At 36.6% G+C, this 26,809-nt stretch overlaps 1 protein-coding gene across 2 annotated transcripts in view; it reads left to right on the forward strand.

Annotated features, from left to right (window-relative positions):
- Mkln1 (muskelin 1) overlaps window positions 1–26,809 on the forward strand; it is a 123,203-nt gene that overhangs the window by 61,150 nt on the left and 35,244 nt on the right. For both annotated transcript variants that reach the window (XM_041675437.1, XM_041675438.1), the window contains exons 7-10: window positions 5,669–5,746; window positions 6,509–6,574; window positions 15,180–15,292; window positions 23,036–23,248. In XM_041675437.1, coding sequence (XP_041531371.1) covers window positions 5,669–5,746; window positions 6,509–6,574; window positions 15,180–15,292; window positions 23,036–23,248 — 470 coding nt within the window. The remainder of the gene's footprint in view (window positions 1–5,668; window positions 5,747–6,508; window positions 6,575–15,179; window positions 15,293–23,035; window positions 23,249–26,809) is intronic.

A 26,809-nucleotide genomic window follows, 5' to 3' on the forward strand; every position in this document is an offset into this window, starting at 1 on the left:
TTATAGGCACTCAGTCAGGCCCAGCTTACCATTTTACTTTTTATGGTTTGTTATGCTCTTTATTTCTTCTTCGTGCTTGTCATCTCTTGCCTTTAATATTTTCAGTTTACTCTTTGTTTACTTGGCTCTAATGCATTCCACATTATATTTCGGATAAAAATTATAGCAAATATACAGTTAACAAAATTTGTCAGTAGCTTTTTGTTTTCTAATATATAAATGGAGTTTCTATTTTAATTTATTTACAACTCATACGTTCATTGTCACTTATGATGGCATAGTTGAGGCCCTATAATCTTGCTTCATTTTATACAGAGTTCATGAGTTTCCACTCATCTTTACTGGTTTCTTTTCTCTTTATTGCTGTGTATGTTTTTGATCTTACATCTAAGATTTTATTTCCCTTGCCTTAAAGCAGCCTTTAGAAATTCTTATAATAATAAGGGTAATTCTTTTTGTTCATCTGAAACATTTGTCTTCTAAAGATGTGCGGTTTTTGTTGGATGTAGAATTTTTGACTAGCAATTTTTCTTCTTTTGCTTTTTTGAGATGGGTTTTTCTGCATAGCCCTGGCTGTCCTGGACTCTGAGACCAGGCTGGCCTTGAACAGATCCACCTGCCTCTGCCTCCGGAGTGTGAGTGCTGATGAAAGGCGTGTGCCACCACATCCACCACCGCACAATTAATACTTTCAAGCATATTTATTTATTATTCTGCTGTTAACTGGCACCGATTGTTGTTGTTATTTTTCTACTTGTTTCTTTGAAAGAAATCTATTGTTTTTTAAATTTGTTTAAATAGTCCATCTTCACTTTAGCTTGTTTTGTAGAGTTGTCTTCAGTTACAGTGCTGCACTTGGCAGCCTGTTAATTATGTGATTGGTTTTACTCTTAGTTTCATTTATCTCAGTGTTTTACTTATACTATTAAGTTTGACATTTTTGTTTAATTTTATGCTTTGAATTCTTTATCTCATTTCAGTTATCATCACTAGTGTCTCCTCCTAACACTTTGATCTTTATTTCTGTAATGCTTCAGGGCTTTTTTGTTGTTGTTTTGTTTCTCTCTCTCTCTCTCTCTCTCTCTCTCTCTCTCTCTCTCTCTCTCTCTCTCAGCTTTGACAATTGGCGTTTTATGTCTTTGGCTGTCGTACTGTTTCCATCTGCTATCAAGACTACTTTTCAACATTCATGTCTCTTTGGTACTGAGGTCTTAGACCAAGACTTTCTTACTTTCATGGGTTTGTTTAGCTGCTTCATCTGTTGTGCTGCATCCCCTGTACCCACCCAGCAGGTCCAGTTATTCCAGGGTCTGAAGAGGCGCTACCTGAAAGAACATGGGCGAGAGAGAGAGAGAGAGAGAGAGAGAGAGAGAGAGAGAGAGAGAAGAGGGAGAGGGAGAGGGAGAGGGAGAGGGAGAGGGAGAGGGAGAGGGAGAGGGAGGGAGAGAGAGAGACAGAGAGAGAAATGGAGACCAAACAAGCCAAACAGGATTCTGTTCTCAATTTGTCAAGGTCTCCGTTTATTGAAGCAAGCTTTAGTTTTAAATACTCCTCAGTGAGAAACTCGGGCAGGGGGAACTGTTGGGGAAGGGGGAAGGGATTTGGCAGCTCAACAGCTAAGTGGGGCAGTTGCAAGATCAGTGGCTAGAACACCTGCTGTTAGTGATAAGCAGCAAGCTCTGAAGACGCTCTGTGGTGCTTTCCAGAGCTTGAGTCTCCAAGGTTAGCACTTAATGTTTTGGTTAACTTTAACTGTTCTGTCTCAAGGTTTTTACTTCAAGGCCCTGTGAGAAAGGAGAAGCCTGAAATGGCTCCTGACATCCCCCTTTCCTTTTCCATATCTTAGCGTAAATCTATGTTGGTTCTTAGTAATCTGGATGGTTTTTAGTAATCTTCAGACGTGCTAGGTGCAGTGGGTGGCACCTGCTTTTAATCCCAGCACTCAGGAGGCAGAGAACAAAGCAAACTAGTGTTAGAGCAGCTTTCTCCTGGCTAATTTTATGAGTCAGAAGGTAGAGCTATTCTGAATAGTAAGTTTCTGTACTCGTCTTCCCTTGTAATTCTGTTTTTTCTCAGCAGTGCTCAGTAATGCAAAGCTGCATTCTCTTCCCACATAACCACCAGTCTGCTTCCTGAAACATAACTTCTTCCCATAATTCTCTCTGACTATGCCTTCATGCCTTTGTTTCTGTTGTATTCTCTTTGCTGTTTACTTTTGTTTTTATTTTCCACTTCCAATTTATTCTCCAAGACTAGTTCTTTCCAGGTAGCTTCTTTTATTCTTTACCTGGTATTCTTTCTCTCTAATTCCTGTTTGATTGGGTGCCGTATTTCTCATTTGGTGCACAAAAAAGATGAATAGTTTTCTAACAAGTATAATTCCAAACACTACGTCATCACCGTTGTTGTTGTTGCTGTCACCACCACCATCACTTGTGTTTGAAGTTTTACAATGAACCTTTTTTTTTTAAGTTCTTTTATGATCTTTGTAATTGTTATAACTGCTTTCTGGGGGTATGTGTAGTGTTATCGATGACTCTGTTACATGAAGGAGAATGATTAATTTGCTATGACAGCATAACTAATCAGTGACAGAGCTAATTTTTGGGCTCCCATAGTCTGATACCATTCTCTATACTTTTAATAGTTGTGCGTTACTGCTGTAAATTTTAACTAGTACAATGTGCTAGTTAGTTAGCTTTCTGTAAGATAGCTACTTTATGTATTTCTGTTACCAAAATATAACTTAGAGTGTAGAATTAATTACTTGGGCTCTCTGTGTCAAGACATTTTAGTTTACAGCCCTTGACTGTGTGGACTCTGGGCCTATAGTGATGCAGACTATCATGGTGATGGGAATATGTGGTTAAAGCTACTTACCTCATGGCTTGACAGGAAGGAGGGAGGGAACTAGATATAACTTTCAGAGGCACATTTCTGGTGGTCTACTTCCTCTGACAAGGCTTCACTTCCTACAGTTTCCATACCCTCTGCTGTCTTAAAATTTCTATTGCTGTGATAAAACACCACAACCAAAAGCAGTATATTAGTCTGGGTTCTCTAGAGGAACAGAAGTTATAGAATGAATCTCTCTCTCCATATATATATATATATATATATATATATATATATATATATATATGGGCTCTATTAGAATGGTTTACAGGCTGTGTGGTTCAGCTAACCCAATAATGAATCCAGTGGTTTAGTACACAAGGCTGGATGTCTCAGTTGCCTTCAGTATACAACAGAATCCCAGTGAAGTAGGCTCTACTGCCAGCGAAGGAATGGACTTGTTAGCAAGAGCAAGCAGGCAAAGAGAGACAGTTTTTTCTTCCATGTCCTTTATGAAGGCTGCCCGCAGAAAGTGTGGCCTAGATTAAAGGTGGATCTTCCCATCTGAAAGACCCAGATTAGAAGTGAGCCTTCCCACTTCAAATTACTTAAGAAAAAAAAATCCCTCACAGGTGTGCCTAGTCATTTGAGTTTTAGTTAATTGCATATGTAGTTGACAACCAAGGAAAGCCATCACAAGCAGGAAAGGGTTTATTTCACCTTACACTTCCAGGAGGGGGAAGATTCCCAAATCCTATAATAAAGGAGGATTTAGTCAGGAATGCTGAATAAAGCAAGGTTCTAAAATTATGAAATTATGTAATAGACACATTCACTAAATTAAATTGTACTACATATACTTCTCCTTCCTATAATAATGAAAATGTAAATGCCACCTTCTAAGTGTGTAAGAACTTAGAAGTGAGACAGATTCTTGAACTGTAGCCCCGGAAGGCCTGGAACTTACTAGATAGCCCCAGCTGGCTATACTAGTCACACCTAAGACTTCTGCTTTGGCCTCCAGAGTACAAGGACTAAGGCATAACCACATCTAGCTTGTACTGACTTAAAAAGTTTTTCTGTTGATTTGATAAGGTTACAAAGGCAAAGAAGAAAGAAATTAGATGATTATATAGGGTTGTTTATGACAGCTTCTTAATCCAGAAAAGAAAGAGATTGGGGAGGTTGTTTAAATTCCAAGTAGGCAAGTTATGAAAAAGAGACATTTTTTGAACAAGTTTTTGTTTTCAATGACACAGGAAATCCTCATTTAGATAGAAATCAGGGTCAAGGGATAGAATTGTTGAGAGAATGAGCACATTGTTAGTTATCTCTTTGGATACGCGTAAAAGAAACCTCGAACTTGGTACGGAAAAGTCTCTGGATGACTTAACAGGAAGACCAAAGCGGGAGGTAGCTTTCCTGGTTGGTTGATTCAGTGATCTAGTAGTGTCTTTATCTTTCTCTGCTCTGTCATTACTATAGAATTGATTCTTTTCCTAGCTCTACAAATAGAATTTAGTAGTTGCATGCATTATATATTGCATGTGTGTGTATGCGTGTCCAGAGAACAAAAGTCTTTTTTCTTGATCAAGTATGTCTGTTTAGAAGCAATGAAACATTGCTTACAAGTCCTTTAGAAGATTGCTCCTGTATGGTTATCTAGAATTTGATTTTATATATCATTTATGAACTTGTGACAGACATGGGTGTAGGATGAAAATTATTTGGAGTAGAGAGGTGAGTTGGGGAAGGGTACTCTCCATAGTAACTAGTGATAAATGTAATATATAATATATATAATACTTATATATAGATATAATATCATATATAATCACTATAGTATAGTGATAACTCCTCTAGGAAGTAGATGAAAAGTTTACCGAGCAAAGATTGAGAAGAAAAACAAAGTGGAATCTGAGTCCCAGCACCACTACTTAGCATATGTGTGAGTTTGATAAAGTTCCTCAATTCTCTAAATAGGTACTTCCCCATCTTAGAAGAGGAGATGCAAATCCTTCTAGGGTTGTTTTTAGAATTAAATGAACTAAGACAAAATGGATTTTAACATTTGGCAGCATCAATAAATACAGTTTCTGCTGGTGGTACTTTAATCTGTTACTTTGTACCCACAGAAAACTAGAATTTGTGTTTTAAAGAGTTTTTTTCTTTCTCTGAGGTTGTACTATAAAGTGCCTACGCCAAAGCTGTTGAATTTATATCTTCTTATTTAGGGCTTGTTCGGTTTCTTTTTGTTTTTGTTTTTTGTTTTATTTTGTAATCTGGTAACAAAATTTATGAACTCTTAAGTACTTTTCATGGGGAAGACATCGGAATTTAAGAGTCCATTTATTATAAGGGGTAAAGATTTTAAAAGTAGTAAATAAAATAAAGAATGGTAGTGGAAAATCACCAGAATGCAAATATTCTTCCTGACTTTGATTATTCTTTCTTTTCCCATTTGTATTTGATGCCCAAAATGATTTTAAGGTATATATGACTGTGTTTCATTGAAATAAAACATATATTCAGATTATTTATTAACTATTTTCTGTTGCTTCTGGTTTTCAACCTTAAATTGTCATCTTGACTTTTTTCCTCTTAGTGTTTTCCTTCTTTCAGGGTTTTATGGAGGTCACATGCTTATTCATGAATGCAGCAGTAACTTTATAGCAATGAATATAGTAATTGTGGAAACATACATTTAATATGGGCTGCTGCTAATGCAATTTGTTTCTGTTGTGTCAACTAATCATTTACTGTTTATATTTGGTAGTATATTGGGAGGTTGGAGAATCAGCTGAGCTATAATTCTTATTTTTAATACTTGCAGATGGCCTATTTAATCAGTATATCAGTCAGCAGGAATATAAGCCACGGTGGAGTCAGATCATTCCTAAGAGCACCAAAGGTAAGCTGCACTGTCCTTCCTGGCCGTTGTTATTGGTTTACCCCAAAGTTCTCCCACTCTGTTAATGAAGAGCACGTGTTTTCTGTAGAACATGGGTTTCTTAACTAGGAGGCAGAGTGGATTATTATACATCGTTTTTTTCTCCTGAAGCTATGGATTGAACTAAGGGCCTTGTACAAGCTAGGTAAGCACTCTTACCAGTGAACTATAGTCCCAACCCTAGTTTATTGTATTTAAATTATCTTTTAAATCTTTTTTTATCACTATGACAAAATGTGCTTTTTACACATTTCAGTTATTTTATAGTACTCCTGTGAAAATCCTGTGTACAGAGTTAGATGATGTCAATTTTACATACAAAAATCAGGGAAGTTCATTTGCCAAACTAATAAATTCAACTGATGGGAGATTTATGATGAAAACCTTAGACTTCCTTGTTTATATCAAATGTGATATTAGAATCCTGTTATCTTAGGGCTGAGAATATAATTTGGTGTTTGAATTCTTGCTTATCTTTTATGGGAACCTGGGTTTTATCCTCAACACACGTGTACATACACCATTTCCTAGAGTCCTATAACTTTTTGAATAGTTGAAACAAAGATATTTCTTCCTTTATTCTTCCTTTCACTTATTTATACTATTTTGAAGGAGTACATGCAAAGTGTTTGTTACTACCCTTTATATACTTACAAGTGAAGTTACTCCTCCAAAATTGAAAGTTTTATTATTTCTTTATAGAAAATACTTTTTCTTCTCCAGGTGATGGAGAAGATAACCGACCAGGAATGAGAGGGGGCCATCAGATGGTTATCGATGTTCAGACAGGTGAGTCACACTAGCAGTGTGCCAACAGAGTTCTAGAGTATGGGTTGGTCTGCATTTCAGATGCTTTATGAGAGTGGATACACTTCTCTTTCCATTTATGAAATAAGTTAAATGTTACTCGTTAAACCAGATGGCGAAGGGAATAACATTAATTGCATGCATGTCTGAAAGTTGACAGAGAGGAGGCTGCTGCCCAGCTGACCTTAAATACCCTAACAGAGATGCATCCTTCACATAGCTCCACTTAGTACAAAGCCAGTACTCACTCAAGCAGTTTACTCTTCTAAGAGTATTTATACCATTTTGTTACTCTGGTGTGCTGACCAGTACCTCGGGAATAAAAATACTTCTTTTATAGATTGAGATTATTTTGTGACTGATTAGAAAAAATACAGTATGGATACAAAATCTTGACTATTTTCAAAAATGTTAGTAATAAGATTGACGATTTCACCTTAAACTACATATTAAATACATACAGTGGCTTTTAGAACTTGAGACTCTTATTAGAGTCTCTTTGGAAAAGTTTTCTTTCAAAGTATAGAATTTTGTTTCCTAATCTGTGCTCCTTCTTGCAGATACTAGCCTACCATACAGAAGTAGGCTTGAATATGATGTAGCCTTTTAGGCTTTTGTTTTTCAGTGTCAGAGCAACAAACGTGCCTATTGTTTATTAAAGAGGCAAATTCTTGCTAATAATACACTGAAGGAAACTATCTGAAAAAGACTCTTTAATTTTCTCAGCAAAATGCTCTTTATCCAACAGTGAGGTGATCATGATACTTAAAGCCCACTTTCAACAGGCAGGAGTTTCAGGGTGCTTATTGGAGAACAATTAATAAAAACTCAGAGAAATTGGGGTTCAGCCTGAAGGTCAGAAAAGCAAAACAACCAGCCACTGGCTCTTACCTCAATCTGAGTCCAAAATGGTGATCCTGCCTCCAGGAATCTCAGAATGAGGCTGTTTCTGTAATCCTCTCTAGGGCTGGGATTAAAGGCATGCATCACTGGGATTAAAGACATGCAACCACCTGGTTTCTATGGCAACTAGTGTGGTTACTGGGATTAAAGGTGACCAGTGGGTCTGTTTTACTTTCTGATCTTTAGGCAATTTCTATTTATTAAAACACAGTTGAAATGCCATTACAGTTTATTACTGTGATACCTGTGGGAAAGAGACCATACATGACAGGGAAAGAACATATGTGAGAAAAAAAGATAATTTAAAGATAATGTATGGGATTTGAAGGTGGAAACAAAGATTCAAGTGATAAACAAATGTCATGAAAGAACTTAGTATGAACAATGTGACTGAAGATTGAAGTTATTGTGAAGCTCAAACAATGAAGGTATAGATATCTGTTACACTGTTTTATACAGTAGGGACGGAATTTCAGCAGGTTCTAAGAGGCCAATGGCCGTATTGCCATTCCTGTTTGTCTAAAGTAGAAATTGTAGTTTTAAGAAGTATAGTGGGACAGCCAAGTGGTGATGGTGGACACCTTTAATCCCAGCACTCGGGAGGAAGAGGCAGGTGGATCTCTGTGATTTCGAGGCCAGCCTGATCTAAAGATCTAGTTCCAGGACAGCTAGGGCTCTTACACAGAGAAGCCCTGTCTTAAAAAACAAAAACAAAACAAAAAACAAACAAAAAAGTATAGTGGGAATCACTATTACAGTCATGTGATTTTAATTTTGTGTGCATATATTTTACACACACACACACACACCTGTGTGTCCCATGTTTGTGTGTGTGCACCCATACATAAATTTTTGCACATTTATGCATGTGTATGTGGAGACAAGTTGACATTGAATGTTGTCAATCTCTCTCCCCCTGTGCTGGGATTACAATCTATGTAGATAATCTGGCTTATTTAAGTGGGTGTTGGGATCAAACTCAGGTCCTTGTGTTTATGTGACAAGCACTCTACTGGCTGAGCCGTCTCCCAGACCCTGCTTTTAATTTCTTCATGGTGGCTTCTGTACTTGTAACCCTTTCATCTCAATCTCAACCTCCCTGCTCATTACTTGGTGAAAATTTAAAATTCTGCATTAAATAATAATGGCAATTTTAGAGGAGACACCTTCAGTTTTTCCCCATTCAGCATGATATCTGCTATTAGTTTGTTATACACATACTTTATTATTCTGAGGTATGATTCTTGTATTTCTGGTTTCTTTGGGACTTTTATCATGAAGGTCTGTTGAATTTTCTTAGATGCCTTCTCTGTCTCTGTTAGGATAATCCTGTGACTTTTGCCCCCTTGATAGTATTTATAAACATATAATAATAATATATATTTATTTATAAATATTAAAAAATATATTTTTATTTTATAAATATTATATAATAATAATATAAAATAAAAAATTTGCTAATTTGCATGTGTTGATACATCCTTGTATCCGTGGAATGAAACTGGCATGATTGTAGAATATAGTCTCTCAGTGTATTGATGAACTTGGTTTCCAAGACTTCTATTAAGGGCTTTTACATGTGTATTCATCTAGGATATATGTCTCTGGTTCTTTTCATTATTTCTTCATATTTGTACATATACATGTATATATGGTGTACTTACCATGGTAGCGGATGGATATTCTACTTTGGCCTACTGTATGTATGTCAGTTTTATTGATTATAGTCCCTGAATCTAACACCTCTCCTTTTAATAGTCTTTAATTGTGTCTTGGGTTTCATCTGTGGTCTAGGTAAAACAGTTTGTGTGGAGAGATTTTGTTTCAGTATGGATTGTCTTGTGTTAGGTTATTCTTCCTATGTAATTATTACTGAATTTAGGGGAAAAGCTCAGACAACACATACCCATCATTTGATGCCTGCAGAAGAAGTTACTGGGGATTTGTCATTTAGAAGCTCTCCTCTATCCTCCTGAACCTTAAACTACTTACATTAAAGTGCTTTGAAGCAAACAAAAGACATATGTCTCAATTTTTCTTGAAGTTTTTAATGAAGTGAGTAAAGAGGACTTGGGGTTGTTAATCATCATCAAACTTTCAGGTGGTTATATTTGTACTTCTTTTTATTGTGTGTATGATTCCTGTTAGGGTATGAGTGTCAAGATATGCATATGAAAGTCAGGGGACATCTCTGTGGTCAGGTGAACTCAGGTCTTCAGGCATTACCCACTGAGCCATCTCACTGTCTCCTTGTTGACACTTGATTTGTGTATGACGTTTGGCTTTCTCTGTTAACACATATTTGATCTAGTCTGTAGTTTCAAAATGGACAAACTCATTTAATCATGAATAGTGTGCCATCTTGTGGAGGTTTATACAATCAGCAGTCTGATTTACTCAGAGTAGAGTGATAGATATTACTGTTGAGCACTTGAAGTAAAAATAGCCCATTTTATTTTACAAAAGGTGTGCAAATGGTGTATAGAAGGCCAAATTCTTTACTTTATGTTAACATTCCTTATTTTTTATTCACGAACAATATGTAAATTGTACTACCAGAAGTAAGTAGAGCCATGATTTATGAGGTTCTGGTAACAAATGATATATTCTTGTACCAAAGAATAATTATAAGATTTATGGAATAATAATTGATGGATTGATTGATGATTACCTGATGTGGTCTCTTAAATGAGATTGACTTGAAATTTTGAAAATAGGCTACTGCTAACAATATTACCACCATTCTCTCTTGTTTCCTGTGTCTTCCTTTTCAGTCGTTCTGCAGCAAGTTCAGACTCTAACTGCTCTGCTTAAGATTGTTTTTAGTTCCTCCAGTGTCTATGAAATTAAGTTTAGGCCATAATAATTGGATCTTGACCATGATCTAGTCACTGTCTTTTTAAACTTCCTGTCTGCCTACTACCTTTGTGTCCAGATTTTCTGTACATTTTCTGTAATTTAGTTATTCATCATACAACTTCTTTGCATGCTTTGTATGATTTTAGTTTTCACTGTATTTTTATAAAAGATAAACAATTGAAACATTAGGAAACTAGTGGTTAGGGAATTTTAGTGTCATACAGCTGTAGTTATAGAGTCAAGATTGGGACTACAATCTGTCTGACTTTGGAGTTTATGGCTTTTCAAACATTTTTGTTGTGTTGTTCTGTTTATGTTTCTTTGTTATTTTACTTTGCTTAAAAGGCTTTTTCTTCTGTCCCACATTCTACTGACCAGAAGACAAAGCCACATTCTGACTCCAGGACAGAGACTTCTCTTACCACAAATCTGCCGAGTTCTCAGCCACATGTCCTCTTTCCCTTTAGAACACTTGTGCTTTTGCCGTCGTGTGGCACTTGCTCTATTCTGTGTTGTAGTGGTTTATGTACCCTTATAGTTATGGCTAGACGGTAAGTTCTTCAAGGACAAGGGACTATTCCATCTCTTTCCATTTCCTACAGTGGTTTGTGAGTTCAAATCAGTACTTTAAACTTACCAAATAGATATGCTGAAGGGCTAGGACAATGCAAATGGAAATGGAAAGACAAGTTTGCTGCGTGAAGAAGATTAGGTTCCTAGGCTATCATGACATGTTTACAGGACTTGTGTGGGAGGGCATGGGTTTCCAGTAAGCCAGCTTTCCTGCTAAGATTCCAGCTTTTCCTCTTCTTTTCTACACCTTCCTCTTACCATAATTCTCTCTAGACAGTTGTAGAGGTTAATCCTTTTTGTCTTTGGTGGAGTAATGACACCTTCTGGTATTTATTTCTATATGGCTTATCTTTGTGAGATTTAAGTGATGAGGTGATTTAATTAAAATTTTTGTTGCACCTTTTTTATTCAGGTCAATCAAAATACTAAGTTTCTACAAGATTCACTTAGCTGTACTATTGCTCCAGTCGGACCACGGAGCATCCATGAGCAGGGATAACATCTTTGCCTAGTTCTTTTGGGATGCTTGCCCTGTGCCAGATTTTATTTTGCTCAGCTATCAATGAGGCTGTTGTGGAAATGTGGGTTTTCTTTGCTGTGAGAGTTTATGCGTACAAAGAGACCTGCTTTTCAGAAAGAACATTGAGAACTCAGAGCCCAAGAGAAAGGGTTATTAAAGTTAATGAACCAGGGTAACCTTATCCAGAGAGTGCCCAGAAGTACTATAAAACAAAAGGTCGATTGCTACTGCTATTTTAGTTATATGGGCCTCCCTCTACAAGCTTCAGAAATTAACAGGGTTAACTGCTGTTATAGTGAGGTCTTGGAAAATATTCTTAAGCCATATGAAAATTCTTTATTCTTTTTCCTGTAAAATTATGTGTCTGGACATTATTGTATGTCATCTGGGAAGCAGTGTTATTTTAACTAATGATAATGGATTGTTTTATAGTTATCAAATAAGATAGACTTCTAGTATTTTAAATAATTACCATTGTTTCATATTTTTACAGTGCCAAAGGGATTCCAGGTCTTGGTTGGTTTGAAATCTAGTACAGTAATATTGTTGTTACAGTGTCTGGGGGTAGTTAGGACTGAAAGGTAGCTGGAAGTTTGTGTGTTTTCCTTCTTTTTAAATAGAAATGTTCATTTTTGACAACTTGTATAACTTAAATCTGAGGAACCTCTGAACAGAATTTTGTAAATAAAAAAAAAACTTAAGACTGAGGAAGATAAAGTGGCTTGTGCTTGATCACTGTATTAATTTCTTGCCACTGTTACTAGATACCTCTGAAAAATAACTTGGGGGAAGAAAGTATTTTGGTTCATGGTTTTAGTCCATTGTTGTAGGCATCATGGTGGCTAGGAAACAGAGAGAGAAAAGAAGCGAGGGAGGGAGGGAGGGAGGAAGGAAGGAAGGAAGGAAGGAAGAAAGGAAAGGAAGGAAGGAATAAAGGGGGGGTAGAGGGAGGGAGGTCAAGGACCTAAGAGAAAATATTGCCCATTGTTCTAGCCAGGCAGTGCACACCTTCAATCCCAGCACTTGAGAGGCAGAGGCAGGCAGAACAAAACGAGTCCCAGGACAACCAGAGGTTACACAGAGATACCCTGTCTAAAAAACAAAACCAAAACAAAGAGAGAGAGAGAGAGAGAGAGAGAGAGAGAAGAAAAAAAGGTCCAAAGTAATGCTTCTGGCTGTGACTGAGCCTTTAATAATGAGCCTGTAGGGGACAGAAGTTCAAATCCAAAATCTCTGCTAAGACACAAGACAAGCTCTTAAAAGTAAGCCTCTTTAAAATAAGTTAGATATAGTTCTACCATAAAATGACAGGATAGACATTTCCATTCTGGAGTGGAGAGATGGAGGCATAGAAATGTATGTGTAGCTCATATCCAGCATCTGGTGTATGTGATGGTGTGAAATGAGAAAAAGACATGCAGTTCAGAAACAGCGTTGACAGTCCAGCTCTAAAAGGGGTTGCTTCTAACCATTTGATGATTCCAACCCTCATGGCCTCTCTTTAAGGCTAGCTTTTCTTGACATGCAGCATTCCTCAGTATACGTTCTGTGTTCCTGAAATCTCTTAACTTCCTAGGTGTTCATTTGTGTCTTTGTCTTCATTCTTGCAGCTTCATGCATTTCCCTTTCAGGAACTCTATGCACATATTGTCTCACTTCTCAGTCTAACTTGGAAATCTAAGTAGAAACCTTCATGACTCTGTATATCTGTGAAACCAACATCAGGTAAACTACACTGAAGTCTGTTGTTAGCTAAAGTGGGCTCAATGCCTGGGTAACCTAGCTAGCATGGTTAGTTAAATAATCTTTCGGAAATAACTTCATAGGTGAGGTCAGAGTGCCCTAGAAGCACTGATTTCTCAATGAAAAGTCTTCTAATTTATTTACTCTTTGCTATGGGTGTTCATCTGGCCAATTCCTAAGGTGCTTCCATGTCATCTTTCCTATTGTCTCATTGAGAAGAAACTAGCTTCTTTAATGATTCGAAACAGTTCAGAAACCATGTCCTTCTTAGTTACAAATGTGTATACAGTTTTTCTAAACAACGTTTTTCAAATCTTTCTGTCTGCCTTTTGTTCTCAGTTTTCTCTGTAAACTAAAAGCAGCTAGCAGTGACCATGTCTTCTCACCTTCTGAGCTTCTGCTGGAATTGCCGACTAAGCTCTATCTCTAGCATCCTAAGTATCGTCTACAAACTTTCTGCAAACCAATTCCAAAGAACCATATGGTCTTGGTTACTCACCAGCAACAACCCTCCTTCTCTAGCATCAAATTTCTATATTATCAAAACTTTTTGTGACTGTGACAAACAGTTTAGGCTTACGGTTTTTAGGGAATTTTTATCTACCAGTCTATGAAGAGTTTAGGAGAACGCATAGCATTGTAGCCAGGAAAGAGAGAGGGCAAGAGTGCCAGGACAGCATATTGTCTCACAGGACTCACTCCTTGTGACCTGCCTCTTATAGCTAAGGCCTCCTTCTGAGATTTCCAGAAATCTCCAGAATAGTACCACCAGCTAGGACCAAACCTTCAAGAATAGCCTTTGGGGGGCATTTCATTTTCAGACCATAGTGTCCAGTGAGCAACTAGAACTGAGTCTTCCTCTAGAGGGTTGTTCTTACACTGACAGCACTGAAGCATTTGTGAATGCTTCACTTGGAAAATTTACTTAAATTTTTAAGTTATATGAAAACATGACAGAATCTTAGATGACAACCCAACTCTAAGTGGAGTCCACATGTAGTTTTGAATTGTTTATCTTTATGGTTAGATGATAGCTGCCGTGAGTATATATAGTCTTAAAACACACACTTCAAAGGGTCAGTGGCTTGACAGTTTGTAATCAGTAGGTATAACATTTTTAATTTTTTTTTTTTGGTTTCTCTGTGAAGGTATAACATTTTTACAGAGGGGGAATTATTTAACAAAAACAGAGAGGCATTGTATAGGGAGGGATCTGTGATATGGTATCAGGTGTAAAGATTCACTGAGAAAAATTTTGTCTATAAGTGCAACAGACACTTCAGAGTGACAAGAAATTGATTTCTCAAAATATTAATCTTTGAAAAGGAAGACTACTACAATATATTTGGGGAAATATTAGCCCAATTTTCATGGGTTTACCATTGTTATCTATCAGTTTATTTTTAACTTCCAGCTAGTTTTAACCATTGCTTTGGCATTAGGGAGACATCACCTTTAATGTGATCCTTTCTCATACCTCCCACCCCCCACCCCCAGTAACAGCTACGTGTCCTCGTGTTACTCTTGAATTTTGCATTTCTTTAAATTTTGAGGCTTTTACAGTTTTGAGTAACTCTGTCAGCCTTTAGTAGCTAAAATTTGGCTGCATTGTTAAGAAGCTGGTAAATATAAATTGTATACGGTTCAATAGACCAGTTCTTAAACTGGCTGTACCAGATTCATCTGGGATACTTTAAAAATTCAGACTTTTTAGCCACTAAAGAACTTTGGAATCAGAATCTTAGGGGACATGGCCTAGTGATCTGATTTTTTAAATAAATTTGCAAAACATGTTTCTGCAGCAGTCTTTCCATATACTTAGGTTTAAGAACGGCTAGAGCACATTTTGAAAGCTACAAGTTTAACAATAATACTGTGAAAACAATGAAAAGTACCTTCTTAAATATTCTTTGAAACAATTGAGTGAGTCTGGTCCTTAACCCTTGTCCCTGTGGCTTTTTTTAATACATACCTTTTTGATTTTCATAGAGACTGTTTATTTGTTTGGTGGCTGGGATGGAACACAAGATCTTGCTGACTTCTGGGCATACAGTGTGAAGGAGAACCAGTGGACATGTATCTCTAGAGACACTGAGAAAGAGGCAAGTTCCTAGTCTTTTCATTCATGGGTATACACTGCTGCATGCTTGTTTTCTTCTCTGATGCTTCCCAGCAGTGGTAGTGCAAAAGAATTTTGAAGAAAATAAATTGGATGTAAGATATCTTGCATTTGAATTTCTATCCCTGGTTCACCAATTACTGGTGTAGCCAAGTCTACTTTGTAGCATTAAATAGCAATAGTTTTTTTTTTAATTTTAAGCTACTTTACCTTAGAAATATAATCATATAATTTCTTTTCGTGCCTTAGCACTTTATTCTTGTTTCCAACATTCATCTTGTTTTTTTTTTTAATTTTTTTATTGCACTGGTGAGGATGGAACCTAAGCCTCAAAGTGCAGTATCACTGGAGTAGTCTAGCCCTACCATCTTGTTTGTATTTCCTCTGGGAAGTGTGCTATTGATATTTTAGTTCTACGCTGTCTAGCTTTTTAGAAATATATGCTTGTTTGTTTTGCCAGCATGCACATATGTGCATCACATGCATGTCTGGGGCCTGCAGAGGTCATTGGATCCCTAGAAACTGGAGTTATGAATGGTTGTGAGTTACCGTGTGAGTTCTAGGAAATGAATCCAGGTCCTCTGCAAGAGCAGCCAATATTCTTAACTGTTATGCGTCTCTCCAGCCCCTTGTCTCATTTTGTCCATTTTGTCTCTACTTTGACCATTCACTATTTCACTGTACATTCATGTGCTACATAACAGTATTTAGCCATTGATAGCCCATGTACATGGTGGTGGGATCATAAGATATTGTTTAGGCTATCACAGGCATACTTGTTTATATGGATGTTGTATAGAATATTGGCACATGATGAAATTGCCTAACAATGCATTTCTCAGGTTTAATCCTCATCGTTAAGCTATACCTGTCAGTTTTTATAAGTGATATTTATTTTAATTGAAATGGTATCTATACATGTATTTGTTTTTGTGTCTATGTATGTATAAATGAAACATTTCTCTAATGAAAATAGCTTTGTTTTATGGCTTTGAATTAAATACTTACATGATTATATGCAGGGGAAAAGCAAATATCACTCATCTTTCCCCCAAAATTGTTGTAAACCTTTTACCGTAATCTTCATCTAAGGTAGTTCAGATTGTAGACTGGAAAATAAACTATAAGAAAAAAAAGCAACGGAGAAAAAGACCTAAGTCAAACCCACTGATTTTTGTTTAGGAAGACTGATTTCAAAAGATCTGGTGGTGTGCCTTCAGTCTTTGAAAATGGAGTTCTTTCTTACTCAGTCTGTTCCAAGGATTAATCATTTGGCTAATAATTATTTTTCCATAAAACCTTGAAATTCTGATTTCTTTTTCTAATCCCAGGTACATAAAAATGGTCTTCCATTTTCAGTGTTGAAGCATCATGTTTTGAAATGGTTATTTCTGTCCTCAGCAAAAATAAAAGACATATCTAAAATCTCTTTATTTATTCTCAGCCTTTTTGGATTAAGTTAATTACATCTGTAACTATTCTTCCAGTAAGCATAGAGCTCATCTTCAAATCTTCCCTATTTGATTGTGTCAAGTTTATGCCACAGGTCCACTGATGTCAATGCTGCATTCAATGTCCTTTGTCTGTGTTCTTCTCACTTTCCCTCTCTTCTCTTCACTACTCTACCCAACTTATGAAATTGCCTAGACTGACCTTGATTTGTGATACTTCTTCCCGGAATTACAGGAATACATGACCATCTTAAGAGTTGCCTTAAGTTTGAGTCCAGCTGTGTCTACATAGGAAAGTTCCAAGTTAACCTGTGCCACACACCCAGATCCTGCCTTTAAAGAAACAAAACTAGTAAATGAATAATCTTTTAGAAACCTTAGTTTTGATCCTTGTTGAGTTTTCTTTAACATCAGTCATTCATAGAACTCTAATGACATATAGTAGTAAGCATTTATTTGCTTTTGAGGCAGTGGGTTATCTGGGTCATTCTGTTGGTAGGTGCCCTCATTTGGGAGACAGCTGTTGGCTAGTCTAAGGTTACTTCAGCTGAGACTACATGACTGTGTTTACTTAATCATCTGCCTATTTGTAGGCTAATTGGGACTTGTTCTTGTGACAAGGGCGGGTGTTGTGGGATATTTGTATACTGTGAAGATACTTTGCTGTGATTGGTTTAATAAAGAACTGAACAGTCAATAGCTAGGCAGGAGGTATAGAGGTGACTTTGAGGTAAAGAGAAAAAGGAAGTAGGAGATGTATTGAGGACACCATCAAGAAAGATACAGAATGTGACACACAAAATGGGAGAGGTAAAAGCCACATGGTAAAATGTAGATTAACAAAAATAGGGGTTAATTTAGGTTATAAGAGCTAGTAGGAGCCGGGTGGTGGTGTTAATGCCTTTAATCCCAGCACTCAGGAGGCAGAGGCAGGCTGATCTCTGTGAGTTCGAGGCCAGCCTGGTCTGCAGAGATAGTTCCAGGATAGCCAGGACTGATACACAAAGAAACCCTGTATTGAAAAACAAAAACAAAACAAACAACAAGAAAGAAAGAAAGAAAGAAAGAAAGAAAAAAAGAAAAAAGAGAAAGGAAAGGAAAGAAAAGGGAGGGAGAGATAGAAGAAAAATAGCTAGTGGACAAGCCTAAACTAAGGCTGAGCTTTGATAATTAGTAAGTCTCTGTGTCATTATTTGTGAGCTGCTGGCCCAAAGGAAAGTTTAATTATAGGCAGGGCTGCCAGGGGATGAAATAGCCATGAACACTCCACCAAAACCAAGTTTGCTTTTGTCTCATTTGTCAAAAAGAGTCAGATAGCTAAGTCCATGTATAGTGGGTTGTTAAAAGTACAAGAAAGTATGGGGGGGTAATAAACCCCCAAAATAAAAACCATTGTACCTATCCCAATTTCTTTAATTTAGTGACAGCTTCCAGTTCTCATGCAGATTTGACCTCCACCAACTTGCCAGCCATATACCCTAACTGTGTGTGATGACTGCACAAACCATTTCTGCCATTTTACAATGTCCTCACTTGTCTCATTTGCCAGCGTTGTCCCCGTGTTCTCAGTGAGATCGCCCATCTCCAGCCTGTATGCTCTTTAACACTCAATTTAGACTTCCCTTCTTCAATATAGCCTGTTTTGAAGCTCTCTAAGCAGAATTTAAACCACCTTTGGTGCGCTCACATTTACCTGAAACTGGTTTGTATTCTTGCTTTCCCACCTGAATTCCTGATAGGCATAAAGCATATTATGTAGAAATTAAATTAAATTAAAGAAATAATAGATATGCTTTTGTAAATAATCAGATAATGTCAATTAAATAAAAAGCAGGTATTGGAGTAAAGCAAAGGAATTATGAATGTAAAATTCAGGATAGGGTGTCCTGGGGTGAGGCTTTATGAGTAGTACAGATGTTACGTGTTTTTGACACATACATGGTCTCACTAGATAAGGTAAACTAGCCTCGAATTCAAGGCTGTGCTTGAGCTTCTTCTCCTCCTGGCTTTACATATTCTGTGCTGGGAATACAGGCATGTGTCATTGTGCCCAGCTCATTTTATTATTTTTATACTATACACACACACACACACACACCCACACCCACACCCACCCACACACACATACACACACACACACACACACACACACACACACACGGTAACATGAAAAATGAAGTTGAACAGTGATTATTTTGATAACTTTTCTCTTATTTTGTAGGTAATAAAATGTTTCAGTACTGGAGCTCGGGTTTATTATGGTTTGTTCCTGCCTGTGGTGGTTTGAATAAAAATGTTTAGTCGTCAGAGTGTAGCACTATTTGGGAAGGATTAGAAGGATTAGGAGGCATGGCCTTGTTGGAGGAAGTGTGTCTCTGGAGGTGGGCTTTGAAACCTCAAAGCCCCTGTTATGCCCAGAATCAGTCTCAGTGACTCTCTGTCTCTGCCCCTCTCTCTTTCTCTCTCTCTCTCTCTCTCTCTCTCTGTCTGTCTGTCTCTCTGTCTCTTTCTCTCTCTCTCTCTCTCTCTCTCTCTCTCTCTCACACACACACACACACACACACACACACATTTAAATTGTGCCTTTTGTTTTAGTAAATGTCTCTGACTTCATTCCTAGGATTATTGAGCAATAAGAAATTAGGCAGGGCTCTTCTTACTGGATTTTACTTATATTAGTGATTTTCAAATCTTAGAGTAGTAGGATTCCTTTGTGTATGTAAAAAAAAAACTTGCTAGTGTTTTCTTAATTTGTTTGGGTTATGCTTATTGAAAGTCACTTTAGAAATATTTTTTAATATCTATCAATTAATTTACAAAAACAGTTGTACATATTTTTGTTAAGATAACTTTTTAAAAATAGCATTTTTTTAGATTTTTAGAGATACATGTAATGACTGGGTTAGTCACGGACAGCTAGATTCTTATTTATATATTTACTCTCTTAGGACATGTTTTACATGAAAAAATGAAGAAAATTGGACCACTTATAGATGTACCTAGGGCAAGAGGATAGATAGCACCAATTCCAGGCAACTGCGTATTGCTTTATTTGAGCTCATGTCCCAAATAGCCATGTTTTTTTTTGTTTTTTTATGGTAGCTTGTCATGTGGACCATATTACATGTTCTTTGTACCTGCTGTACTAAAATTCATTGGCCTGTTTGCTCATTGAATGGATTTTTTAAAGCCTGTATATGCTTTTTCACTTACGTTTTGGTTATTTGAAAAATATTGAGTCACTTCTAAATAAATGTTGGCATATTTTATTATATGCTATCCCAAAATACATTTGTTCATATCATGATCAGTTTCCATAGAAAGGTCTTTGAACATTGAGAAGATGTCAAGATCAATGGCAGTTTTCCACAATTCTGATTATTTCTTTAAAAGGTGTATTATATCATTGGCAACAGATTTTTTTTATTCCATTTTACTTCAGTTTTCATATGCTTCTCTTACTTTGAGAAAATGTCTTTCTTAATCATAATTTCTGAATAAGTATACTATTTGAATGAATATTTGTTGTTCTTTTCTGAGACAGGGTCTCACTAATGTAGCTGTGGCTGTCCTGGAACTCACTATGTAGACCCATCTGGCCTCAAACTCAAAGAAATCTGCTTGCATCTGCTTCCTCCAGTGCTGGGATTAATGGCATATGCTACTATGCCCAACTGAATAAGATACTTTGATTAGTTATAATTGTTCTAATATAGACCATGAGAAAAAAACCTCTGTATGAACTTGGAACTCCAAAAACTACACTCAATGCTTTTTGAGACAACCATTCTACATAAAATGGCCTTGTTTTATACTTTTAAAGTCACGGTGTTTGATGTAATAGAAAGTAGTGGGAATAGTTGAGTCACATCTAGTTCTGCGTTCAGACTTTTAGTATCAGAAAGTCATGTGGCCCCTGGGAACTTTGAGAATGAAGAGAGAAATGTTTAAGTATTTTCATGGAAAGAACTTTGACCTTATAGACTGTCTGAAGTACCCCAGAGAGAGGCATTCATTTGTGCTATGCCATTTTACTAAATCCACTTACTATGGTGAAGTGGATGTGTGTGGCTAGAGAACTCATTTACTCTTTCTCTTCGTTTCCTCATGACCTCTGTTGTTTTCTAATGTCTTTCCATTTCACCAGGTGGACCTGGTGGAGCACTGGTAAATAGAGTTGGTGAGAATAAACATTCTTGACTCAGAACTTAGATGTAGAACATTTATATATTGCTATTGAATAAATGTACTATTTGGATATTTGTTGTTTTATGAGACAGAATCTCACTAATGTAGCTTCGTATTGTTGTCATCTTTTATCAGATTGAAGCATTTTTTTCTATTCCTGCTTTGCTTTGATTTTTTTTTTATCATGAACATGTATTGAACCATGTCAGAACTTCCTTCTGTATTGCTATTAGAAGTGGAATAGAACAGAGTTCAAATTGGAGTTTTTCTTTATGAGTTCTTATGAAATTTCTTATGAAATTTTTGTCTAAAATTAGTAATATTTTTTATATGGATGCTTGATAAAAATTTACCAGGGCAGATATCTGAGTCTGTTGTTATAGGAAGATTTTGAATGATAAATTCACTTTTTAGATGGAAGGACTTTGCATTTTTGTGTCATGTCTCATGACATTTGATAGGTTATATTTTCTTAAAAGACTGTGGCCATTTTATCTGCATATTTCATTTGCCAAATTTTTACGTACACTTTTAACTGTTGTCAAATTATACATGTTTTTCTTAATAAACATTATTTTCCTTGTAATTCCTGTTATTCTTCAGTGATATCTCTGAGTTTATTTCTGATGTTCGTCGAATTTTCTCTTCCTTTATAAAAAAACTAACATATTCTAGTTCTCGTTTTCTATTATCTGTTATCTTCATTTTTAATTTTTGTTCTCTCTAGGGTATAATTTACTTGTCATTTTAATGGTATTAGTGCTTTGACTGAAGCAAGAGGTGCTGTCTCTAATTTAAAAATTAAATTTCATACTAATGGGAATATGGCATGGGCTTACTGTATATAACTCCATCGTTTTTTTGAGATTACCTAATAATGGAATAAACCTTTCCGTAAATAATATTTCTACCTTATCTATGAAATCTTATAAAAAAACCTTAAAATTTAAGTATTAGAATAATTTGTGTGAATATGAAAGCACAGATTGCACTCAGCTTATTTTCTTTATTGCTATTACTAATGTCAGGCCTTTTTCCTGTGTAATATTCCCACAATTAATCAAATTATTTATATTATGTTGCTCCCTGTATGATATTGCTATTTTGTGTTCTGTTTTGCTCCAGGACCTTATAGTGGGTTTTTTTTTTTTTTATTTCCTGCAGATTACACCCAGTCTCCTGGTAGCCATTCAGCAGGCTTCCTATTTCTCGTCATCTCAGTCATGAGCATATAAATTTTATTAGCAGTTAGATTTTTGCTTATTTCTCTCTTCTGAGGAAAAAAGCCAATTGCCTGTTGAAGTGAAAAGAACAGGGTTTTTATAGTGTTTTAAAATCTGGTTACAGTGGGGCTTAGCTGTCATTATCACTTCTTCGTTTTCTAACTCTAGACAAGTAGTTTAGACTGTGAAGTAGTGATAATGAGTTCCTTATATAGAGAGTTTTTGTAAGGATTCAGTGAAACACATCTATCCACAGTAATGTAAACAGGATTTAGCAAGTGTATAGGTTGGTTTTTGTCAACTTGACACAAACGTAGACATCTGGCAAGAGGAGATCTTAACTGAGAAAATGTGCTGGCAAGTTTTATATCAGCTTGAAACAAGCTATAGTCATTTGGTGAATAACAGTCAAACCAAGGCAGGTGATGTTAGCCTCAGGCCTACACGCACATGCACACACCTTATACATACATAGACCATACATGCACATCTTTTAAACTTCTTTTTTTTTTTTTGTTCACAATACTTTTAAAGATCCAGTACGCCTTAAAGAAGATTTTTGATAGGGAATTGGACTGTGTTCATGTATATGATACAGTGGACCATACAAGGATATGTATATGATGTTATAACAAGTGCCAGAGAGTATAAAATAGTTCATATTTTTTTCCTGGCAGATTTAAAGCATGTCTAGGTAAAGTTTGTGTCTCCTACTGCTTCTTTTGCTTTTCTTTAGAGATTTATTATAAGTTTAATGATAGACCCGTATCAATTGCTTATGAGTTTTAATGAAATATAACAGAAGAGAACATTTCTGCTCTTTGCTTTTGACACTCCTTTTTCTTTCCACCCTTCTTTCTCCAGAATGGTCCCAGTGCCAGGTCGTGTCATAAAATGTGCATTGACATTCAACGGAGGCAAATCTACACGTTGGGCCGTTACTTGGATTCCTCTGTGAGGAACAGCAAGTCTCTGAAAAGTGACTTCTACCGTTATGACATTGACACCAATACCTGGATGTTGCTAAGTGAAGACACTGCTGCTGATGGTGGACCAAAACTGGTGTTTGACCATCAGGTTGGATGCAGTTAAATGATAGTAGAATTAACTAGTGCTGAGTAATTTTTGCTCTTAGAGGTCTACTTTAGAGTTTTTATGGTGTTAGCTAACTGATGACACTATTGGTCGGTAAAAAGATAATTATTTCAGGAAGTGTAAGGTTATTATTACATTTTTTATTTTTGGTATAGGATATTTATAGAATTGTTAACCTATTTAAAACTTTAGTAATGTCAGGAAAAACAAGTTTAGAGGTTTAAAATATATATAAACTATAACAGTTACAATTTACCCTGTTAATATTTTTTATTCTGTTTCCCTGAAATTTAAAATCATTTGCTAATAAGTTTAAAATCTAGAGTTAGACTAAAATATACTTTGTCTTACTTGTAATCAGAAATTTAATACGAAGCTATGTAAAATTTGACACATTCTAGATTAAGTTGAAACTCAGCATGTAATGGTGTTATGGACAAGACAATTGTTTCTTCATCATCCCTATCATAGTCAAAGACAACAGTAACTGCTTTGTTGTTCACGTAGGAAGTTTTACTCATTTGACCTGTTTACAACAGTTTTCAGCCTGTGGGAGAGATAAGATCTGTTTCACTTTATCAGCTGGCATTGTGATAGAGCTGTGCTGCTTTCCAGCTTTGGCCTAAAGTCTTACATTGCAGCTGAGGCCCAGGCCTTTACGTATTGTTTCTTTATAGAATGTTTTGCTTTGCTTTGAAATGATCCTATTTTTATGTTTTTGTTAATACATGACTGGTATAAAAGAATGATGAACTATATCCATCAAGTACCGTAGGTGAAAAATAAAAATGTTAGGATCCTCTGGTTGAGTTTGGAACTTGTACAGGGTCTTTATGGCTGAGTTTCCAAAGCCATTCTTCCTGGCATCCTGTGTTCTGGGAAAAAGAAGTTCAAGAAGTTAGGCTGATTCTGATCATCTAAGAACAGAATGCCAGCACATGATATTGTTAGGGAACAGTTTATTCTTTTGATCAAAAATGTTAATATTTTACCAAAAAATACTGAATTTTGCAAAAAATTACTTGTATGGGTTTGAAAATAGGAGAGCTATGGCATAGTCTGGCCATAGCTTACAGTTGTGTATAGCATCTGTTTGTCTTGAGTTTGCGAAAACAGGATGCTCCTTGGATGTTGGCTACTATTAAATAAATAGTGCTAAGTTTTCAACTGGTCACTTGGTATAAGAGAACCAGGGAGATGGAGAAACCAGAATTTGGTCCTAAGTCAGCCAAACAATTATACTTTTATGATGCTGAGCAGGCAGCACCTGTCTAAGCCTCCAGTGTACATTTGATTTCATGTAAATAAAGCTGCAAGTTAGAACTTATTAACTCATGTTCATGACACTCCAAACATTATTTGTAGTGCCATGATGTTTTAGGGTTTCATACTTAACATTCAAAATGTAGAAGAATGAGGGCAAGATAAAGACACATTTAAAAATTATTTTTTCCATTTTGAATATTAACCTTAAAGGAATTGAAATTAAAAGACCTGAGCATATGGCAGGTTAGCTCTCAGACTTCCCATGTTGTTGTTTTGCTTAGTTTTCAAGAACAGCAAGAATTCCAACAGAAAGGTTTTTAAAAGCCATATGTAAATCACATGTCCAGAAAAACTGGGAGCCAGAGAAAGGTCGTAATACCCCTAAGTTAATTTTAAAAAACAGAAAAACCTGGTACATGTGCTAAAGCCCATACTGTGTAGTAAAGACACTTGAGATATGGGGGGGAAATCCTGCAGTGGTGCAGCAGAATCCTAAGTGGCAAGAACAGAGCAGTAACAGGGGAGGCAGAGCATTAACCTGTAGCAGTGTCAGAAAGCCCAACAGGTTTAAGAGAGCAGTGTGTTCTAAAAAGAAAACATACTTTGATAGGTGGGGACACTAGCTTCCTTTGCAGTAGTCAGTGAGCTAGGGAAATTCAAATCTTGAGAACCAGTCAGTGAGATAGTTTGTTGGGTAAAGGTGCTTGTTGTCAAGTTTGGTCTCTAGCATCCACAGCATGAAAGGAAAAAACTGACTCCTGCAAGTTATTCTCTGACATCTATATGCACACTGGAACATGCATGCCCACATCCAGGTATATAGCATGTGCATACAGAATCAAAATAGACAACTGTAATTTTAAAAAGACACCTTGGGATAGACCTTCGCTAAACCAGATGAGATCTTAAAATTAGACAAGACATGGCTTTACAGAAACACACCTCTGTTCAGTTGCACCAGGGCCCTTAAACACTACTGTTCCTCTTCCATAGAACTCTCTGCAAACTATTGGGTTCAAGGAAAACCAACTCACTCATATGTGAAAAATTATAAACAGTAACCAACCAACACCAGATCTTTAGAAAACTATTTTAAAGGAAATAGTAGAGGGGAAAGTATTTTCCTTCATACAAAAGTGGATAAGAATTGCTTTTCAGCATTCTAACAGTTTAACGATATACTGAAGCTTGACACTGAAGAGAACTATAAAGTATAAATTGAACAATACAGACGTGATCACTAAATGGTAAGAGTAGGTGAAAGAAACTAACTTAGGAAAGAAATGAGGGCTGATGAAATAGCTCAGTGGGTAAATGGGCTTGTGGCTCAAGCTTGCCAGCCAGCTGCCTCTAAGGCATATGAATAAAACTAAATTTAAAACATTATTTTTAGTCAGAGTTATTAATCCACTTAGAACTAAAAGGAGACTGTTTGTATATCTACATTTGCTGTTGTTTTGGCTTTCTATCACTGTGATAAAATATCTGAGGCACTTATAAAGAGAAAAGACCAGCCGGGAGGTGGTGGTGTATGTCTTTTTAATCCCAGCACTTGGGAGGCAGACTCAGGCGGATCTTTGTGAGTTCAAGGTCAACCTGGTCTACCGGAGCTAGTTCCAGGATAGACTCCAAAGCTACAGAAAAACCCTGTCTCGAAAAATAAGCACACACAACAAAAACAAAACAAAACAAAAATAAAGAAAAAGAAAATCGTATTTTGGTTCATAGTTGTAAAGAGTCTAAGGTCAGGTGGCACTATTGCTTTGGGAATATGGTAAGGGCATACATTAGTACAGTCATGTGTCAGAACCAGACTACTTATGTGAACAGGTGCACAGAAGAGAAGGGCAGGCTGAGTCTCACAGTCTTTGCATTCACAGTCTTAATGGTTTAATGATCTTCCAGAGGCCACACCGCTGAAAGTCTCCAGCATCTGTCAGTAGTGCCACCATGGTGCCACCCTATGACCACATTCACCTTTGTGAGACTGCAGCAAGTGCCAGGAGACAAGAGAGCAGCATGCTAAAAGATGTTGAAGGAAAGATAGTGTGAACCAGATTTTCAAGATCTGACCAAACTGCCCTTTAAATATAAACTCTTTTAGAAATTACTAGGGCCAGGAGTTGCTGGCGCATGCCTTTAATCCCAGTATTCAGGAGACAGAGGCAGGCTGATCTCTGTGAGTTCAAGGCCAACCTGGTCCAAATAGTGAGTTCCAGGACAGCCAGGGCTACACAGAGAAACCCTGTCTTGAAAAACGAGACAAAAAATTGAAGA

Source organism: Microtus oregoni, unplaced genomic scaffold (genome assembly GCF_018167655.1).
Source record: "Microtus oregoni isolate MIOR12 unplaced genomic scaffold, Mior012 000026F_ref0000081, whole genome shotgun sequence".
NCBI classification, from domain to species: Eukaryota; Metazoa; Chordata; class Mammalia; order Rodentia; family Cricetidae; genus Microtus; species Microtus oregoni.